General features: G+C 36.5%; 1 protein-coding gene across 3 annotated transcripts in view; it reads left to right on the forward strand.

Annotated features, from left to right (window-relative positions):
* Positions 1 to 12782, forward strand: part of LOC149527998 (uncharacterized) — a 51695-nt gene extending 38913 nt beyond the window's left edge. The window contains exons 2-5 of one of the 3 annotated variants that reach the window (XR_016358744.1): positions 10350 to 10541; positions 11131 to 11327; positions 11712 to 11811; positions 11950 to 12782. Coding sequence is in view for 2 of the 3 variants with exons in the window: in XM_089809971.1 (XP_089666097.1) it covers positions 10350 to 10541; positions 11131 to 11322; positions 11697 to 11811; positions 11950 to 12009 (559 nt within the window). In the remaining variant the exon portion in view is untranslated. Of the gene's footprint in view, positions 1 to 10349; positions 10542 to 11130; positions 11328 to 11696; positions 11812 to 11949 lie in introns of all 3 variants that reach the window. The other 2 variants (XM_089809972.1, XM_089809971.1) reach the window with 2 other exon arrangements.
* The last annotated feature ends 8481 nt before the right edge of the window (positions 12783 to 21263 follow it).

Genomic DNA, 21263 nt, shown 5'->3' on the forward strand with positions numbered 1-21263 from the left:
AACTATCTCTCTTGAAGAGCCGTAATTCAAGATGTCTTTTTTTAAAATGGCATAAGGGCCTTCACTTTCGAAACCATTCTTCTTGTAGAACTTAGAATTTTTTGGGGCAAAATAGCAAGCAGCCATCCATATTATAGTACTTTTTTCTACTAGTTTGAGCCACATATATTGCTTGTTTGGGTCTTCTTTTTCTACTTTTATGGTGCTCTCCCAATCTTTCTTGATTAACACTGCAATCCCCCCATGTCTATTCCTTGTTTCCGATCTTTTGTTCCATATTGCGATTTTATTGTAGCCTTCAAAGTCTGGTATTATGCAACTCTCATGTTCATGTGTCTCTGTGAGAATAATGACGTCTTTCCCTTTTGCTATGGGCCCCAAACCCGGTTCTTTCCTCCATGGAAAACCTCTACAATTCCAACTCACCATATGTAGAAGATTCCGAGCGGCCCCGCATCCCTATTTAATGAAAGTAGATTTGTCGCTGATTTGAGCTTTGTCATTTTTCAGCCTAGCCCAAAGTCCCTTTTCTCTTGCAGCCTTTACCTTCTCCCATTCTTTCCTCGATTCTTCTAATTACGCAAATGTAAGATCCTCTTTAAAGTAAAATTGTGTGCCTTCCAATATTCCTCTCAGCTCTAAGATTGCATTTTGTCTTCTACATCTTTTAGTGTAACCCTTACATGCCTAGATCTGTTATTATTCGATTTCCTCCCTATCTTGGTTGCCTGTTGGATATTACCTGACCACCTTATTTTATCTTTTAGAAAGTCTCTCACTAAGATGTCATTTCTTTCTTTTTCCCCAAAATCTTTCAAATCCTTGATTATGAAATTTGCTGCTTTACTTTGTTTGTCTTTTTCTTCTATTAATTGTTTCCTGATCTGTTTTTATACAATTTCCATTATGCATTTAACGGAGTCCCATTCACAACCTGAACCCAAGATTCGGTCGCCTCTATATGCTCCCTTAAACTGTTTTCTCTTGCTCTCAAGTCCTCCAATGCTGATTGTATTTCTTCCATCTGTTTTGTATCACCCTTATCCAATGACTCTGCAGTGTCCTTTGCTGGTCTGTTTTTGTGTACATCTTGTCTCAGAGCAAGTAGCTCTTCTTGCCCTCTCTCCATAGTGTTTTGCAATTTTGCAACTTCCTCAGTAAGCATCTTGTTGTCCTCTTCTAATCTCTTGTTAGCTTCTGTGATTTCATTCATCCACAAATCTCTGATTTAGTCCTTTGTTTCTATATTCTTAACTTGTTTCAACAACATCAGTTCATTCACATACAGTTCAGAGGACCAAAGAAGTGGGGAGGTTGTAGGGTTGTATGTGTGTTGATGGTCACGATATCCATCCTCCCTTTCCATCTTCTTCTCAGCTATTATGCCAGCTTTGGTTTGTATTGTCTTATTCTCTTCCTTAACGAAAAAACCTCTTTCACTCGTTTATCCCTTTCACCTTGTTCATGTTGCCCAATTTTAGCTCGAGTTACTTGGGAGGTCGTATTATAGTTGTTTTTAACTATCTTTGGAAGGATCATGAGTAGTTTCTTTTTTGGTTGCCTCATCTTGTGTATTTGTCTACGCCCAAGGATCCCCTTGTATTGCTTTGCATGACAAAAATTAATCTTTCTTTAATCATCAATCCATTGCCATTATTGAAGTTTGCCCACTCCAAGCTCGGGTTCCACGATCTGATTATGGTCTCTGTTTGTATGCTAGGCCCACTGTTTGGGAGTCCGTTTGTGAACTGTATCATATGACTTCTAGACATCATTTGCCTTGCTTGACCTGACCACCTGGGCCCAACCTCTAGATCCTGCATGTCAACACCACTTATAACTGGTCCCAAGTTTTCCAAAAAGGTTGTGTTTATGAGCTCTTTCGTGTTTTCAGTGTTTATTGTGGTGTTTAAGAGGTCTGATTTGTCTGTGGCTAGAGGGTTTTGTAGGTTTGTCTCTACCATCCTTTGTGTATATTGATAAAAAATGCTATTAAAAAAGTCAAGAAGAGCAAAAAAGAGAGAAATGCCAACTTGACTCTACTTGTCGTGACCTGTCAGTGTTAAATCGTGCTGAAGTCTGCCCTGAAAAGTTTGAAAACAATGGGTGTCATGTCCCCTTCTCCGCGCTAGTGTCGGCGCCGAGTTAATCTATCTCCGCATCCGGATAGATTAACGGCATCAATCAGGATGTTTTACCAGTCACATGGAGAACTTTAATTTAAAGGTTTATCTGATATTAATTTGGACATTCAGTTATAAAGTCACTTTATGTTTATTAAAGTTTTACTTTATAAAGTGACTTAAGTCACTACAGGACGAAACAGTGGGTTTTATCCCACATATCTCATGCCAACTCTTTTCCCTCACTTCGAGGTTATAAAAGGGAGAGCCTACATTGGGATTGGGCATGAAGTTGATATTAAATGTTCAGATAAATATTCTGGTTGCTTGAATGTGACTGGGTAATTCTTAAGGACGAAATCCCTTAAGAGTATTGGTGGTTTTGGACGCAGCCCCATAAACTACCACCTTAGCATTAAATAAGAATCACAATAGTGCAAGTTTGCGATTCAAGGACAGTCTATCACGCCGGTTAACAGCAGGCGTTAGAGGTAACAGGAACCCGAGTCTCAGTCTTCACTGGGGTTGGGTAAGCAGCAATCATCTAATTCTCAGTAGCTGGGCGGTCGCGTGACAAGGAATGAGTGGCGTCTAAGGGGAATCCACGACCGGCGGAAGCAGTGTATAGAATGGAGAATACGTGGGTGATAAGCTTCTGAAACGACGTCTATTCTGCCTCATATCGGGTCTGAACTTCCTCATTTATATTGTTTAAGACCCAGCACGCAGCAGCTTACCTGCGTTCATCACTGGAGGGACCTTCACCCCGAGTTTCGGGTTGCACATACGCCCACGAGTAACAGAATCCAGGTGATTGTATCGGCTCTTATAGCGTGGAGGGGCGTCCGCAGTTCAGCGCCAAGTTGGAGTGGTTTACGCAATGTGAAGTCTCTCACATCGAAGGTCGGGTAATTCGATGCTCTGTGGCAACCAGAGCGCCCACGCAGTGTAGGGAACTACTCACAGGTTCTTATTTATCCCTGTTTGCTTAAATCATGAATATAAACGCATGACTGTAATGTGAACCTTAAGTCAGTATTTTGGTTACTGTGATTCTTGCTTTAAACACAGGATTCTAAACTGTCTCCTTAATATTCTGAGTGATTAATTATTTTCATGTAATCAATGAGAGAAGGTTGCCAACTGTTTGAATAAATACCCGCATAGCAGAGTATAGGGGGGGGGCTGGATCATTAACAGTCTGGAATTTTATATATCTTATCTTGTTTTGAAATAATGAAGAATGTTATACTGGCTCTGCCTAGTTAAGACAATCATTACAATATACCAGAACAGTCCCAGGTGTACGTGATCCGTTTTTTTTTATAGAATTTATCAGGGTCCTTTCAGCAGATTGGCTGTCCATATAAGGTTCAGCTTATTACAATGGGAGGGTCCCATGGTCCACTTGTCTTCTTTGCATTGCCAGTGGTCAAAGGTTCGAATTCGTGTTGTCTTGCACACTAGAAGAGTACAAACGGTGGCTGTACACTGGGAAATAAAGAGGCACTTCTTGTGGTAGAGGAAGCGACGGTAGGACAACCTTAGAGAGGGGAAGGAGGGATGAGGGTGGGTCAAAGTGAGATAAAGGCATGAGTAGAGAGCTTTTATAGTCATTGTCATACCAACGGTTCATAGAACATGAGTGTCTAGGCCTAGAAGGGGGGTGAGAGGGGGTGGTGGAATGAGAGGAGGACAATATGGTAGCCTCCCAAATAGCATCAAAAGGTGGGAAAACAGGGTGGAGATGTAGGCATGAGGGTGGGAGAAAAGGTCCATGAGGAGGAGCCACCTAAGATGAGAGTAGAAAATATTGGAGTCAACATCATCCAAGTGAATTAGGGTTCGCGGAGAGGGAGCGAGTGGAGGGGACAAGGTAGGGATCCTAGGTGGAGGGGGGAGGAGGTAGAGAGGGGGAGCGGGCACAACAAATAGAAAGATAGAGGAGTGAATGGTCAGTCAAAAGGAGGGGATGATGTAGAAATGATGGATAAAGGGGATGAACGTTTGGGAGGAAAGAGCATAATCCACCACACGAGCCCCACCACCATGATGTCTATAGGTAAAGAAATGAGAGTTAGGGAAACACTGAAGCCCATTGCAGACCACAAGATTAGAGGACTCACAAAATTATAAAAGATGCGTTCCATACTCTGTGAAAGGGCCTACATAGTCCTCAAAAGACCTAAGGAAACTTGACAAGTTGGGATCAATGTCCTCCATGCATCAATAATTAGTAAATTTTAAAATTTGTTATGCAAAGGAGTCTGCATAACCTGGGTACAGGCATTCAAATCCCCAAGAATGAGAATATATCCAGTAACAAAAAACATGGCTAATTTGTCAAAAAGACCACCAAAAGGATTACAATCAATGCCATTGTGGATGGCATAAGAGGAGAATGGGAGGAAGTAGCTGACCATGATGAACAAATCCGTGAGATGAAGAGTAGAAAAACACACCCAGGTAGTCTACAAGGCCATAAAAACGTAGCCCCAAATCCAATCTCAGACAAGGCGGACAACCCCACTAGAACAAGCACACACCCAAAAGGAAGCAAACACAGATAGGGGCCAACTATAACAACAAAAAGCAAGATCCATACCACAGAGAATGCCAAAACTAGACTAGGAAAGACCAAACAAAACAGCCTAAGAAGATCACCAAATGATGCCCAACAACCATTACTAATAGGATGTGAGGAAACAGTCTACGTAGACACGAAACGTAACCCAACAACCAGTAATAATGGGATGTGAGGAATTGGAAATTAGTGCATAAAGCTGAAAAACACAAAAAGAGCCGACAAGAACAAAAGAGACACGTAGGAGGATCAATCGTGAAGAGCACACCAAATAGGAATTGGAGCTAAAATCGGCAACAACAGTCGATGCAACAAGAGGAAATAGGAAAAACACAACCTCACATCACTAGTCATAAGTCACAAAAATTGAGAATGAACAACACTAAAAGCCAACAAAGAGCAGAATGCAAGTCGTGCGTGCCAATGATGAGCGACAACTAGTGGACGATGACGAGAGTAAAAGATGAATACTAGTGAAGGAGCACAAGACCACGAGCTTGTCACCATGTTTGCATGAAGATCACACAAGTAGTGGTTTACATGGTCATAGCGCGAAGGTCAGACATGTAGTCGACGCAGGCAATCAATTAGGAAATAAAAGGAACAAAATTATAGTAGTAAACACTACCTATATTATCTCTCCAAAGAAAAAAATTGTCTTCTAGAGAAGAAGGAAAGCAAGTAACATTAGCAAGGATTGTCCAACTCGATGATGCTATTGAATACGAATAGCTACAAGCCATCTTGGAAGCATAGTTTAAAAACATGGACTTAAAGTACCTAGGACAAAACAACACCTACAATGTCAAAAACACACTACCTATATCATCTCCCCATAGAAAAAAAGTGTATTCTAGACAAGAAGGAAAACAAGTAACATTGGCAAAGATTGTGCAACTCGATGACAATATTGAAGATGAATACCTGCAGGCTATCTTGGAAGCATAGTTTGAAAACATCGACTTAGAGAACACATGGGACAAGACAACACCTGCAATGTCAAAAACATAGTTTTCGAAGAGTTTAACTCGCATGAGCCACTATGTCAATAATATTTCAGACCAAGGGGTTCTATTTTATTGCACATTAAAAGTTGAGAATGTTGCAATCAATTGGTTTTTGAACCCAAAAACTTTTGCAGTAAAGGTGTATTTTTCAATGCTTGGTTTCGTAGAATGCTGGGGTTGAACTATATGAAGAAAAACTGTTGTTGAAAGTGAGTTGTACAATGTAGGTGTTTTGGACAAAGTAATTGTTTGGTAGCATGAGGCACAAGTTGTATGGTAAGAGAAAGGTGTTTTGAGTGGGGATGAGAAAAATTACAATATACAACAAAAATAAACCGAGCATAGAACGTACATGAGAAGCATGATGGTTTTTATGATGTATGACAGAAACCATGTATTGTATTTGAGCAAAATGTATTGTGAGAACTTGGAGTTTGTTAACAACACATTATGGTTCATTTCTGCAGTTAAATTAGAGACATTCATAATCATTTCTTCTCATGCAACCATAGTTACACTGCCTTGGCGGATAGGGGGATGGCAAAACTAGGGGACAAGTTTTTGGGATGGGGGGACAGAGGGGCCTTAATTTGGGGATGGTGGGGGACAGTAGGGGGATAGTGCCAGGGGATAGTGGGGGTTGTATATAGTATACATATGGTACTTAAAATGCTAGTTATGAAAATATGTATTGCAATATAAGATATAAGGATGTAAAAGAGTAAATACTTGAGCATTGCATTGAATTGGAACATCGAGCATCGAACATAAATAGTCAAATCAGAAAATAGTCAACACTAGGACGTCTCCCATCCATGGTAGAGGTGGCAGAATTTGGTGGCATTGCTGGGGACTGCCGAACAGAGTCCCCATGTCCTCGGTGCGCCTTCATCTCCGAGATGTGGGGCAAAAAGGGGGTTGTATACACTATACATATGGTGTACTTAAAATGTTAGTTATGAAAAGATGTACTGCAATATAAGATATAAAGATGTAAAAGAGTAATACTTGAATAGTGCATTGAATTGGAACATCGAACATTAAACATAAATAGTCGAATCAGCAAATAGTTGACGCCGGGATGTCCCCCCATCCTCGGCGAAGGCGTTGGAATTTGGTAATGCAATTGGGGATGGGGGGAACAGAGTTGCCAAGCCCCTGGTGGGTCTTTGTCTCCGTTTTTGAGATGTGGGGCAAAAAGTGGGGGGGTGGGGACGCGTCTCCATGCTACTATGCTGATGCATCTGATGTTTCCTTTGATGGCAAACAAATGACACCCTCCCCACTTCAATCAACAATCAAATATGCATATCTGAAGTTTTGCAGATGTAAGTTGGGATTTTTGTGGAAATTTCAGAGTGTATTGGATATTTCATAAATTTTGGGGTATAGTGGATATTGCAGAATATGTAGTGTTTAGGGGGTATATCCCAATGCATAGGGAAGTTCTGCAATATCTACAACATGCAAAAGTTCTGCAATTGCACTTCCTCAATTTTGATCAAATCTTCCCCATATCTGAAATGGAGATTCCCAATTTGGCGCTGTATAAGATGGGAACTTGGGCGACCCTCACACTTGAATAAGGTCAGAATAGGGTATAAGTACAATGACTAAAAATATCATCTAAAGATCACAAACCCATGAAGAATTTCTCAGATTGGTTATACACGATGGGAAATGAGAATGGGACATGCAAACCTGCAAGACCTAACAAATGCTTTTCACTAATTCATAATATGTGCATGGGAGGGTCTCTAGGGTTGGCAATGGGAGGGAATGCATCATGGTCCACAAATTGTGGACATAGGTCGATTGGTTGCATAACCTCCTTTGAGCAAAGGCTCCTTCATTTAGGGAAAATCCTTTTGCGAGGAATGCAAATATCTTATTGGCTGTTACTTGTCATCAGAAGGAAAAGTATTCATATCATTGTCATTTGTGACTATGGTTGTAAAATTTCCATTTGACCATTATTTATGCACACTCGCATTAACAAACTACAGCATGAATTTAGGAGCTTCTCTAGTAGTTAGGGAAGGAACCTAGAACAAAATAAAAAGTCAATCAATCATATTATCATGTGACAATGAATTGCATGAGCATATGTTATAATGATTGGATGTGAATGGAATCATCCAATATTTTAAATTTAACCTCTGATGACACCCTAGACCCTCTTTATAGCTAGACATAAAAATTGTAGAACCAGAAATCTTTACTAATTCATAATTAATTGTCAAAAATTTGATTCTTGACTTGCTTGGCATTGTCCTTTTTAGAGAAAATGAGGGTTTTCCAGAAAATAAGGCGAATCATGCTTTTGACTTACAAATCACAAAATTTTTTAAGTCTTTTTCTTGGCTACTAAGCCACGATTTAGTTGGTTAAGAGAAGTTTACGGGTTGGGGTTAATATTTTTTCTACTTTTTGCAGCGATTCTTCTGACAGGTGAATGCGATGTTTTGGGGCTACACCTGTGTATTAATTCGAAAAAGTTACAAGGTGGCATTATCTCTTCAATGGGGATGCTTTGGTTTTATTATTATACAATCCTTTAATATTTGCCCTTTCTTTGATGACTTAAAAATCATTTGATGCTTGGATTTTGATGGTTTCTTGTGTTAACTTCTGTGCTTTCTTGACTCATCTGAGAATCATGATTGTAAATCTTGCTTGAACAATCTTTTTGGTATGCATCAGTTAAAGTGATCTGTGGCTTTTGAGATATCTCATAGTTTGCAGACTTTGAGATTGGAGAGGCAATAGGATTACCCACTTTAGTATTAATTGCATGAGCATTCCTGCAAGCAAAATTTGGTGCATCAGATGGCAGGGGAGGTGATGGCTTTGGGTTGTCTTCTGCAGAATCCTGGGCTTCTTCACATACATTTTGTGGGCTAGGTGAACTGACATAATGTTGGGAGTCAAGCCCCCTTCCGCACCCCCTCCCCCCCACTAGGTGAGCTTACCACTTGATGCCATATAATGATCCTCTCAGATTCAACTTTTGACAGTGGGGCATATAATGGTCTGTTGAGATTTTATTTTTGCAATGTGAAGCAATATTCTCATTGTCCATAGGCTGCTTCCCGCAAGGGTCCCCTATCGTTAGTGAAGCTTCTTCAGGGACACATTTGGATAGGTCCATTTTCACACATATGCATACAAACGTGAAGTTTTGATAATTAATTGTTTCTTCTGAACTGCAATGATACTTGCCCAAGCTATTGCCTATTGCTTGCAAACAATATAATTCCCAAGATTGAAAGAAAAGGTAGGGAGGGCACACCCAAATAAATGCAAAGGAGAAATTCTCGGTATATGGGTCAAATGAAGGAAACCAAGGTTTCATGCATAAACAGTCTTCTTGGTGAACACAAGGACCATTTTCCAGCACCCCAATTTGTCCACAAGAGATTAAAATTCCAAAACAAATAATCCTTTGGTGCATAGTTAAATACAAATTTCTTCCTCCAGAAAATTCTTTCCAATTTTCCATAACCCAAGATGGAGGTTGTTTAACTCAGGCACAACTTCCTGAATCTATAAATTAGGATATGCCAAAAACTTCTCCCTATCACACTGTATTCTGTTCAAACGAATTTCTGGGAGTGCATTACATCAACTTACATGGAGAGTAGAGTTAGGTTGAGCCAATTCAATGTTAATTGTGACCAACTTAGATAAAGGTAATAGCAGCCCCAGAAACCTCAAATCATTACCACTATTGCCAAGAAGCAGAGACCATTTGGATTGGAGCTGAGGGCGTGAATATTGTTGTTGAGCCAATGATGATTGTTGAAGGTCACAAACCCTAGTACAGTTACACAAAATGTCCTTGAGATTCATCTTGAAACCTTCATACCTCCTCAAATTTACTCACCAAGTTGCATGGGCCCAAGACACTCATGTGATGGGAGTTGCACAAGCTGTTAAAGACGCCCTCATTTGAGGGCACAACATCGGGAGAAATGAATGATTTTTGCAGCAATTTATCTCTATCTATAACACGATTTTTTTCATAAACTTCACCAAATCTTTGTTTGTATAGATCTGAATTAATTGAAAAAATATTTATCTTTTGGTATGCCAATTTATTCTGTAGAAAGATTTTTGCTGCTATGATAAAAATAAAGTCATTTATTAAACATTATAAGTCAACTCATTAATCTAGAAGGAAAAAGACGAGTGAACAAGTTTAGCTATAATAGTCTACAAGTTCAGTGATTATCGTCAATGCCTTTGAATTGGCATGTTTGCTTGTTCTCTATTAGTCAGACATGTTTTAGGAGACACATCTAGATAGTATTTAATATTTTATTTGTTTAATGATGCTTGAGGATTTATTTGTTTTCAAGATTTTTAGGTGATATGGAATGTAGAAATCTGATGGCTTTAATAAATCAGTTCCTATTTATTTTAGTTTTGGAGTATTGATGTTTGATATTTGGTTGTCCGTTATATGTTTACTTGAAACTTATATATGAGCTAAACAAATGAGGGGTTTTCCTTGGTAAATGATTTTCTCTCTCCTTTTTCGATCTTGTTGATGCTTTAGGTAAGGCTGGTTGTTTTTTTCATTATTATCTATGTTTGTTTGTTTAAGTTCTTCTTGGGAATTGATTTCACTAGGTATTTGAAATATTCCACAATTTTGAAGAATACAAATCATGGAATTGTCAACATCAAACATGGAAAGGACTCTGATGTTTGTCAAGCTGTTGAAGACTATATGGGAGATGAACGGAAACAGAAGATAATCAGGACCATTGAAAGCATCTATGCTTTTCCCACTGACTATCAGGACTTTTTCATGAAGCCTTGGTAAGCTTTGCGACTTTCTGTATTGTTAATTTAAATTGTTTCTTCTTCATTCTAAGATTTAAAACATGCTACCTGTTTTTGTAAACAAGTGTCCTATGTGTTTGGTTGATGTATTCTATCAGTTGAATGATTTCTGAGAAAACAATGTAGTGGCAATTAATAGAATCTGGTATGAGCAATTTTTTGAAACTAATTTTGACCTAGTGATACGAGTCCTTCTAACCTTCTATACAAGAGAAGAATGAAAGCTAGCTTTCAGTTTGGATTTGTCACCCAAATGACATTTGATTTAACAAAACTATTTATTTATTTTCTTCAAGGAAACAATTATTCCTTCTTAGCTACGTTAGTAGAAAGTAGCTTTGACATTTTCTTTAGAATTGGTGGTAGCCTAGGGTATACCTTTCAACTTACATTTCTGTATACTGTATACTAGGGCAGACTATTTTCTTGTGCTTTGTGTTGAAAGTTGGAAATATTCTCATGCTGTATGATAGTGAATCTCTCAATTCTCATGGTAGATACTTGATTTTTATGATGCTTTAAGCTAAAAGTTCCTTTCACATTTGTCTTTTACTAATCCTATTAGGTGTTCGAAATCTTCTACCATGTCAACGGATTTGAGCCATGAAAGTGACGATTCTAAAATTACTAGACATGGGGAGTATCCAGATCTTTATACACAAGATGTGGATGATATGGAAGATGAACGAAAAATAAAGGTGTTTAGGAGTATTGAGAGCTTGTACATTTGCTCCCTCGTTAAGGAGGAGAAGTCTTGGTAAGGTTTGTTACTTAACCATTTTGTTTTATTGTATGTGATCTTGTCATTCTATGAGCCATGAAATGGTATCTGTTTTAGGGCTCATGTGCATCCTAACATGAAGTTTGCTGTGTAGACTATACTATGCATGCTATAATCTCAATAATATTGCACCCTATTGTAACAACTAAATAATACATGCTTTCTTAATGTTCTGACATCATTTTGTGTTATGTAAGCACAATATTTGTAAAGCACATTTTAATTAATTCCAAAAATAAAAAAATTACAAGTTTATGATTATAGGACAAATTTTTAGCTATAATGGAAGAGTCGGGAGACAATATCTCAAGTTCATTTGTACTTTTGGCAAAGTGAAATCACCCAAACAGTTTAATAATTCACAGCTTGATGGAGGGGATGTTCAAGGATAGACGACATTTGCCATACATAATCACAGATCGACTGCGTTTTCTTTTAATCAGTGGTTCGGTTTCAAATTTTGAGGTAGAGAGCATTTGTTCTAGCTGATCAAGTTGCTTTTTTGTTCAAAATATGGTTTTAGTCCTAAATTTGCATTTGAGAGAAAAAATGACTTGTATATTTTATGCTGTGTTATGTTGGCTAACTGAAGATCTTTTGCAGGGAGGACAAGAAAGTGTGATTAAGAGTAGCTCGAGGAAGATTGTTCTAAGTAGTTTGTAAAGGGGTCTTGCAGGTGCATTTAAATATGCATACTATCCTGAGAGGACAACTGTATGTAGCCTACTCATGAATTGATCAGTTAATGACACGATGGATGCTCTTACATGAAGATTCTCAGGTCATTTACTCAAGGGTATTAAAACATTTTGTGGCAGCTTTGGATGCCGATGGTTACATACGGATTAGTTAGTTAGGCTAATCTGGATATCATCAAGTAGTATTGATGACTTATCTATTATATATCTAATCCATATTTCATGGGCACCAGAAGCTCTCCTTTTCTCTGGCATGTTTAGATTGATCATTCATCTAAATATTTTGCATTGCATTAGGGCAATGGTTGAGCTGATTTTGAGGGGATTAATTTGGCAGAGGGAATTTCTTACAATAGACTGGCGTATCTTCTTTTGGTCTGGATATTTTTAAAACTTGTCATTGAAGGACTTTGGAGACGACTGCAGAGGAACTTGTGGACAACGTTTAATATCCTCAGAATGGGAGTCTGGTTCGGAACTCAGGGTTATGCTAAATGCACCTTCTTGTCAATTTTGGTCTTTATCCCTCAACTGATTTCTCTTGTACATGTCTCTGACTTGTTGGTATGCAATTGAAATTGCCGTGGGCAAGCTGAGCTCACTGAATATGATTACTATAAGTTTATCCCTTGCTCTAGTGCTATGCCAATGCAGAACTTCGCAAGTTGTCCTTTCAATTTCTGCGAAATGTAAATAGAATCACTTTAATTAATAGTGTGTTTCGAGATTTCCAGTTTATTTTCAGTGAATTTTTGCTTTAATTATCTAGATGATGCAACTCTGAAGTGAATTTAGTGCATGAACTAAATTGATGACTACTGTGATTGCTTATGCCTATAAAGACCCAGGATTTTGCTGTTTGTTTGTTAGTATGCAACTTGTCCACTATAGAAGCATATTCAATCTAAAATGGTTTGGTAGCATATCATTCAAAGAAGAAATATAGGATGCTTATTGAGAAGAACTGTATTCAATCTAAAATGGTTTGAAAGCGTATCATTCAGAGAAGAAATCTAGGATGCTTATCGAGAAGAACTGTATTCAATCTAAAATAGTTTGAAAGGGTATTATCCAGAGAAGAAATTTAGCATGCTTATTGAGAAGAACCATATTCAATCTAAAATGGTTTGATAGGGTTTCATTCAGAGAAAAAATTTAGGATGCTTTTTGAGAAGACCTCACATTGTAGAACCATACTCAAACTTAAATGGGCTGATGCATATTCATTATGGCAGAAATTTAGGTGGTTCACCAAGCAAACCTCAGAAGTTTCCTTCTTCAGCGAACATTGATTAAACGAAGTTCTGATTACCATTTGTACTTTTGATGACAACTAATGCTAGAGGGATGGTGATCAGAACAAGCCCCAAGCTTCTCATATTTGAAGCATTCAGTGTGATTCTGAATTGATAAAGAGACTTGAAAGATTTTCAGAATGGAAGCATGTTTGAATGGTAAATAAACATTTCTGTCGGCATTTCTCTATCTGGAAACTTTGTCAGGATCCCTTTGAAGACTGTCAACTAGTTCTCAGTTTTATTGTATTGTATACTGCAAAATTATGTGTTTTTTGTGGGTTGTTGGACCCTCCTGAAACCCACATAATCTCCAAGAGTAGAGTATTGATGTAGAAAAATTGTGTACAATTCTAAAAAGACAACAAAACACCGAGTGGAAATGGAACAACATTTTAGGAGTTAATCATCTTATGATTGTGGATGGTAGGAAGAAGTTCAAAGTTTTTCATTGGTGGACGATGCATTGAGCAAAATTTTGAGGAGTTGGGAATGGTTTATTTATTTATTTATCACCAAGTAGCAAGTTCTCAGGTGCAATAGAGGAAATGGCATATACTGGTTTATGCGACCAATGAAGCACAATAGGTTGGGATATAAAAAGGTAGATTTAACTTTTTTGGATTGTAATTATTGCTTTGTGCCTGTGTTTACTGCTATATCTGGAAGTTTACATACTTAGAAATGATAATAAAGATGGCAGTGTGTATAAGATACAGGAGTGAAGTACATCTTTATTTACTCATGAATATATTATAGTAGACCATAGATTGTCAGCCAAAGATTCTAGGTCATTTGGCTATAACTTGAACCTTCATTTATGATGCATAACATATTTAAAGGACCAAGTGATTGCCAAGAGAAACACACTATGAACCGACCGACATGTAACTACTCGAGAGTAACAACCAACTTAATAAGACAATAAATATATTGTTTGGTGACCAATATTATCACATGTGACAATATGCATTGTACGATGACTACATCCCTCACTAAAAGAAAAAAATGTTTTCTAGACAAAAAGTATATATCAAGTATTTTGGAAGACTAATGCAAGAGTATTGTTAATGACTTGTATTGTGTCAATTCAAAGTTGTAGTGTACTTCAAAAATCAAATGGCCATTTAATGGTGGAACCACTTGTGGAGTCTTTGTAAGGGCCATTCATATCCTCAATGTTACACTTAGGGTCGAGGTGGGGGGTGGCGGAGGGCGATAACTTTTTATTAAAACCTTTAAAACCACACAAGACTCTATGGCACACATAATTTTCATGGCCTTTTAAAATGCCAAAACAATAATGATGGAGTTTAAAAAGAGAGGCTTTGGAAGGTTCAATCAACTCTAAACATCATAAAGTTTGATATTTCATGACATCTTTTTGTTCTACTAAGTATTTTTGTTTATGCCACGCTAAGACCAGTACTAGTGGAATTACTTGTATGTGGTCCACGAACAATGGTTCTACAATAAGATATTAACATTATGTGGTCAAGGAATACTTATAGTATGGTACTTACGAATTGTTACTTAAGATTGGTCCATACAGTGTGAAATAGTTTGTAACTAGGAGCTATTGTACTCATACTTAGAAGTTGTTCTACTTGTATGACACTAAAGAATCTATCAAAACATTGTTGTACAAAATTGAATGACTTGCTAAGAATTTGTATAGTAAGAGACTGATGTCATATGGCTTGAAATTGCCAACTTGTTGCTTGTTTACGATGTCCTACAACTTGGTATTGCTCACATACAATTGGAATTAGTCTGTACAGTGTATGGTGTGGGTATAAATGAGAAGTACACAATCTATGTGATGCATATGGGTAGTGTTGTACATATTAGGAAGTTTCACTATCTGTACAAAATGTTGTGTTATTCGAAAGGGAAACTAAGTTGTTGGACAAGAGGCTAGACAAATCTTAGGAGTTGTACTAGATAATTGGAGCACCATTAAGACATACAAAATGAAATTTTGTGAAATGATCTTTTCTAGTCCTCAATAATTTTATGAGTTTGTTTGACCAAATGATTGCTTGAGTTTTTTTTAGGTGTAATGGTTACAGGCATACATCAATCATATCAAATTGACGAGGAACTACAAACAAAATTTATAATGAAACTATAGATTATTTACTAAGAATATTGGAAGGAATTTATTGCAGACTTGTTTGTTATTTCCCAAAAGAAAATCATTTTAACCAAACCGTATTGTTTGAAACACATCGATAAATTTCATGACTAGAGTCATACTTGTGTTCAACAATTGGCCCCAATATTAATAAATAATTAAATGACAATGATCTCTAATTAGACTAGCGATAAAATGAAGAGAAGGTAAATTTGTAACTTAAAATTTCCTTCTCGAGGTAATTTCTGCTAATTCCCAACAATCATCGTCCCTAGATTGTTTGTCATTTACCTTGATTGGTTTGCACAATGATATAGCCCAAGATTATTGTAATTTGATAAAAAAAACTAGGGTTTGTGTCTAAACTCTCAAACTCTCAAGGTTTACATCTTCAAAAAACTTGTATTTCATTTCCTTGCAGAGAGAAACAAAACTTTAAAATGATTCATAAAAATGCAATTCCTGTTGAAGCCTCTATATAAATAAGCCTTAATCCTAAAAAGCTATAATCACATCCTTATCTATCTAATTTTTGGCAACTTAGGAAATAACTAATATGCGCCAACAATAATTAATACCACCATGGTGTCCTTTTAGGAACGACGAAGTTGTAACTTAAATAGGCTCATTTAATGATTGAATAATCATTATTAAATGCACTAGGAATTAATTTTGAGCCTTTTTCTCTTTATATTATATATTCCACATTATTCCGTTATTAATCTATGCTATAGCCTATGATGAGTTAATAATAGCCTAGCATTATTTATTTATTTACTGGCATGTTAGGCAAAAAGGGACGTTACAATCCCCCCTTTTTGAGGTCACCAATCCTCACACAATCACAAAATAGTTTGCTGCTCCACTTTGATATAATTGTCTAAACACCACAAATCATGAAGCAACTCAATAGGGCACATGCAAGATGATGTATCCAACAAATCAATACCTTGACCTTGCACTAAAATGTTAAACTTGTCGTACAGGGTGAAGTAGTATCTCATCAAGTCACTCGAGTTTGACCAAACATCTGTCATCCATAAAATAAACCATCATCCCAAGTATCATTACCCCAATTCAAGCCAATAAAAACATTTAAGGACCCTTCTCCTTACTAAACAATGATCATATATGATCCCACATGAGTACCCATAAAGTTAGATATCAAATTTTGGCACCTTTTTTTTGCAACCAATTAGTATTCTAAATGCATACTTGTATGTAACCTAAAATGGTCGCCTAGATTATGGGCCTCCATTCTTCGATTTATCAATTTCCTGAATCAATGCATCACAATATTTTATTGAATCAATTCAAATCATTTTCCTTGATCAAACTGCAATTAATTTAATTATTTCAATATTTTCTAAGGTTTGATCATTTCATCAATAATCTTATTTGATTAAAAAAAATCCCTTTTAAATAAATAAATTAATCTTATTTAATTTTAAAAAATCTCTCTTTTAATTAAATAATCTTATCTTATTTAATTAAAAGAAAACAACCCTTTTAAATAAATAAAATAATCTTATTCAGTTAAAAGAAAATCTCTTTTAATTAAATAATTTTATTTTTATTTAATTAAAATCTCTCTTTTAATTAAATAATCTTATCTTATTTAATCAAAAGAAAATCCATCTTTTAATTAAATAAATAAATCCCCACTTAAAGCTCTCTTTTTGATGAAAATAAATAAATAAATCAAATAAAATATTATAAAGGTTCCTTTTTTTGGCACATATCTCTAAGTGGCAGGCTTTTTCATTTTACTTGCATTTTTAGGGATTTATCCCACATTGCTCTTGAGGATGCATTCCTGTCCACACTTTCCTTTATAAGGAGCCCTCTCCTTCTCATTTGGATAGATGTCAGTTGCTATAGTATTGTTATGCTACAAGTTTGGAGAGTGATTTTGGAGGATTTTGAGCATTAGGGTTTGGACATTGGAGCTTCATTGCAACTTCTCTCTTCTTGTCTTCTTCTCTCATGCATCCATGGCTTCCATCATCACGCTTCAATATTGCATTTTCATATAAGCTTAGAGCCATATTTGCTTTCATAGATTAATCTTGCATCATTATTTCTTTTCATAGATTAGATTTTCTTTCTTGCATTACTTTGCATTGTTATCACTTAGATTAGCTTGCATCTTCATTTTCATGTATATTTGGTGATCATGGAGACTAACACTCTTTCTTTTCCTCTTTGAGTCTCTCATTTTATGGTGTACTTGCATGGGAACAATCTAGGTCAAATTGAGGGTCTCCATTACAAACCCTTGTGCTACATGAATAGAGAGCTATGAATCGCCATTTGAGATCTCATTCTTGAGAAATCTTGGATATAATGACTCATAAAAGTGTGTCAACATTTTAGCACATAATACCTTTTGTCGAATCCCATTGCTAAGCATGAGTTATCATCACCTGAAGACCTCATATCATTGTTAGCACCATGTATCAAGGTTTCCACATCATGATATAAAGATATATGTTACTGTTGTTATAATTAGGATAATCAGATTTATTCCCATGCCTCCCAATGGTATTTTCAAAATCAAGGTAAGATTGTATACACTTGCTTGCCGCAACCTTTGGGTTGTCATTTTTGGCATCCTTGAATACAATTTGTTTAGCTACATGAGTAAAATCTATCTTTGAGATGTTGAAACCCTACACATGTCTTCCAAGGGGCTTCAACCATGGGACTCTCAGTAATATTTTGCTCCTACCAATAGCAACCACATAGTACTCGACATCAAATGTATAGTCATCTAATTGTATGCTCATTTTGGTATTTTTCTTGGGCAATTAATTTTGGATCCATTTGCCAACATTATTCTAAATCCACAAAAGTCCTCTACTTGTAGTCCTTTGACTACAAAGTCCTCATCAATAAAGTAATTTGTAGCACCACTGTCCACCATACATTATCATTCCAAAGATAGTCGATTAGACGTTGTATTCACTATCATATATTATATTCACTTTTGATTGACTATACATTTAATGTTGTATTCACAATCCTATCATCATTGGAGGATGTTCTATCTTGATTTTCATGCTTGACATCACTTATAATGTACTCCTTGCTTGACCTTCTTGACCTTGTGTGATCCAATCTCATTTGACCCTTTATTGTCCTAAAATGTAAGCATCCTTAATTTGGTGCTCATTTTAGGCCCATTTTAGAATGTATGGGTTCTCACATTGACTTCATGCTCCCTTAATACTTATTGGACCTTTGTAAAAATATGATAAGTCCCACATTGATAAAATTTCTCTAAAATTTGAGGTTAGCCTTTATTTCTAAGCGAGCTCCTTTATTTTTCATATAATCAAATAATTCATGCCATCACCTATGCCCTATATCCCAATTTGTGCCTTCATGACTTGTTTTGACCTCATATTAAGCTATATCTAAAAATCCCACACGTGCTAAATTTTTGGGATCCATAGTTCAAAGTTGATCTATGATTGGTGGGTATAAGTGACTCAAGGAGGGAAAAGAAAAACTAGGGCCAAGGGCACACCTAGCTATCCCAACCACCTTGTAGAGCAAACACAACAGAAGAAATCAACAAAGAACAACACCAAGGAGAGAGAGAAGACATATTTTATTGATTCATCAAGTAATTAGTATACATGCCCAGCTGTAAGGCCTTCTGGGTTATGGCCAAATACAAAATACAACTTCCATATCCACGATCCAACTTCAAATTCACATTTCCAAACACATATGCATTCTCACTTTCACGTCCTCTAAGTTCTACCTCTAACCTACGCCTAAGAACCCTATATACACTTTCCAAAATGACATATAGAAGATTTTAGAACATTATATAATAGAAATTTCGACCTCAAAATGGTCAACACTCATCCCTAAACAAGATCCTATCTTAAAATTCACGATCAAAATTAAAGATGCAAGCTAGCTCCCACTAAGAACCAAAACGCAGACAACTCGGCTAAAGAAGGAACCGAGCATTAGCAATAACAGGCTAACACAACACACACTAGATAACTCGATACATAGTAGACAACTCGACACACTAGAACTCGACAACAACTAGAAACTAACACTCGACAACAACTAGAAACTGGTACTCGAAAATAACTAGAACTTGGCAACAACTAGAAACTGGCACTTGACAATCACTGAAAACTAGCACTTGGTAGTAACTGAAAACTGACACTCGGTAGTATTTGAAAACTGACACTCAACAACAATTGGAAAATGACACTTGGCAATAATTGGAAAACAACATCAACTGGAAGAATGAACAAACATGCAATATTACAAGAAAACCTAGGATGCTCCTCCATCAAACAACCAGGGTTGGAAGAAATGATTCTCCTGAATCATGCAAGTGTCACAACTTGAGCTGAATCCAACTCAGATTGAGAAATCCATATAGCATCTTCAATTGGTCTATTCTCCCACATCACCAAATACTCATAGTAATCTTTTCCTATTGTGCTCTTACCAACTCTTTGATTCAATCCCTGTTTAACTTCTTCAATCTATTTCTTAGGATAATCATCTAATACAACAACTTCATCATCTGATTCATAATACTAATGTAAATCAACAACATTGAATATAGGAGATATATCCATGTCATCAGGTAACTCAACTTCATAAGCATTACCACTGTCAAACTTCTTCAAGATCTTACAAAGTCCAAACTTCTTCATCTTTAGCTTATTGTATGTTCCAGCATGAAATATTCCTTTCTTGAAATGAACCATCACCTCATCACCAACTTGAAAAATATGATGTCTTCAAGACTTATTAGCATTCTCCTTATACTTCTGATTACTTTGTTCCAACCTCAACTTTATTTCCCTATGCAAAGACTCCATAAAATCAGCAAATTCTTCCCCTGCAACACTTCTCTTTTCTTCACCATCAATATCTCTGAAATATGATATACCTCTAGGTTGCATTCCAGTAACAATCTCAAAATGTGTCTTTTTGTGCTCCTATTCATAGAATTATTATATGCAAACTCAGCTTATGCTAATACGGTCTCCCAATTACGTGTCTTATCTCCAAGTAGACATCTTAGCAAATTACCCAAGCTTCTATTCACAACCTCTGTCTGCGGATGGAATGTAAAACTAAACCTTAATTCATTACCCATCTTCTTCCACAAAGTCTTCCAAAAATAGATAACAAACTTACTGTCTTTGTCAAAAATAATAATTCTTGGTAATCCATGTAATCTCACAGTCTCTTTAAGGAAAAGTTCAACAACATGCTCAACATCTAATGTCTTCTTAATTGGTATCAAATGAACCATTTCAAAAAATCTATCCACAACAACAAATATAGAATCATACGCCTTTACTGTCTTAGGTAGTCCAAGAACAAAATCCATACTAATGCCACTCCAAGATTTCTCAAGAACAATAATAGGTGTATATGAACTCATATTTTGACTTACTCCTTTTTCAATTTGACAAACTCCACAACTCTTCACAAATTTCTAAACATCCTTATACATTTGTGGCTAATAATACATATCCATCAACAAAATTAATGTCTTATCAACTCCAAAATGTCTAGCCAATCCACCACTATGCTTTTCCTTGATCAAATTAACTCCCATAGAACTTCTAGGGATACACAACTGAATTCCTTTGAACAACATACCTTCTTCAATGAAATATTCATCATACTTATGTGATCTATTAGATTTGGTGCTTTGCACTCTCTCATGCCTCAGAAAAATTAGGGTCAATGTTATACAACTCTTTCATTTCATCAAAACAAGAACTTCAA

The sequence above is a fragment of the Cupressus sempervirens genome, chromosome 11, assembly GCF_028749045.1.
Source record: "Cupressus sempervirens isolate cs-2001-9-10 chromosome 11, ASM2874904v1, whole genome shotgun sequence".
NCBI lineage: Eukaryota > Viridiplantae > Streptophyta > Pinopsida > Cupressales > Cupressaceae > Cupressus > Cupressus sempervirens.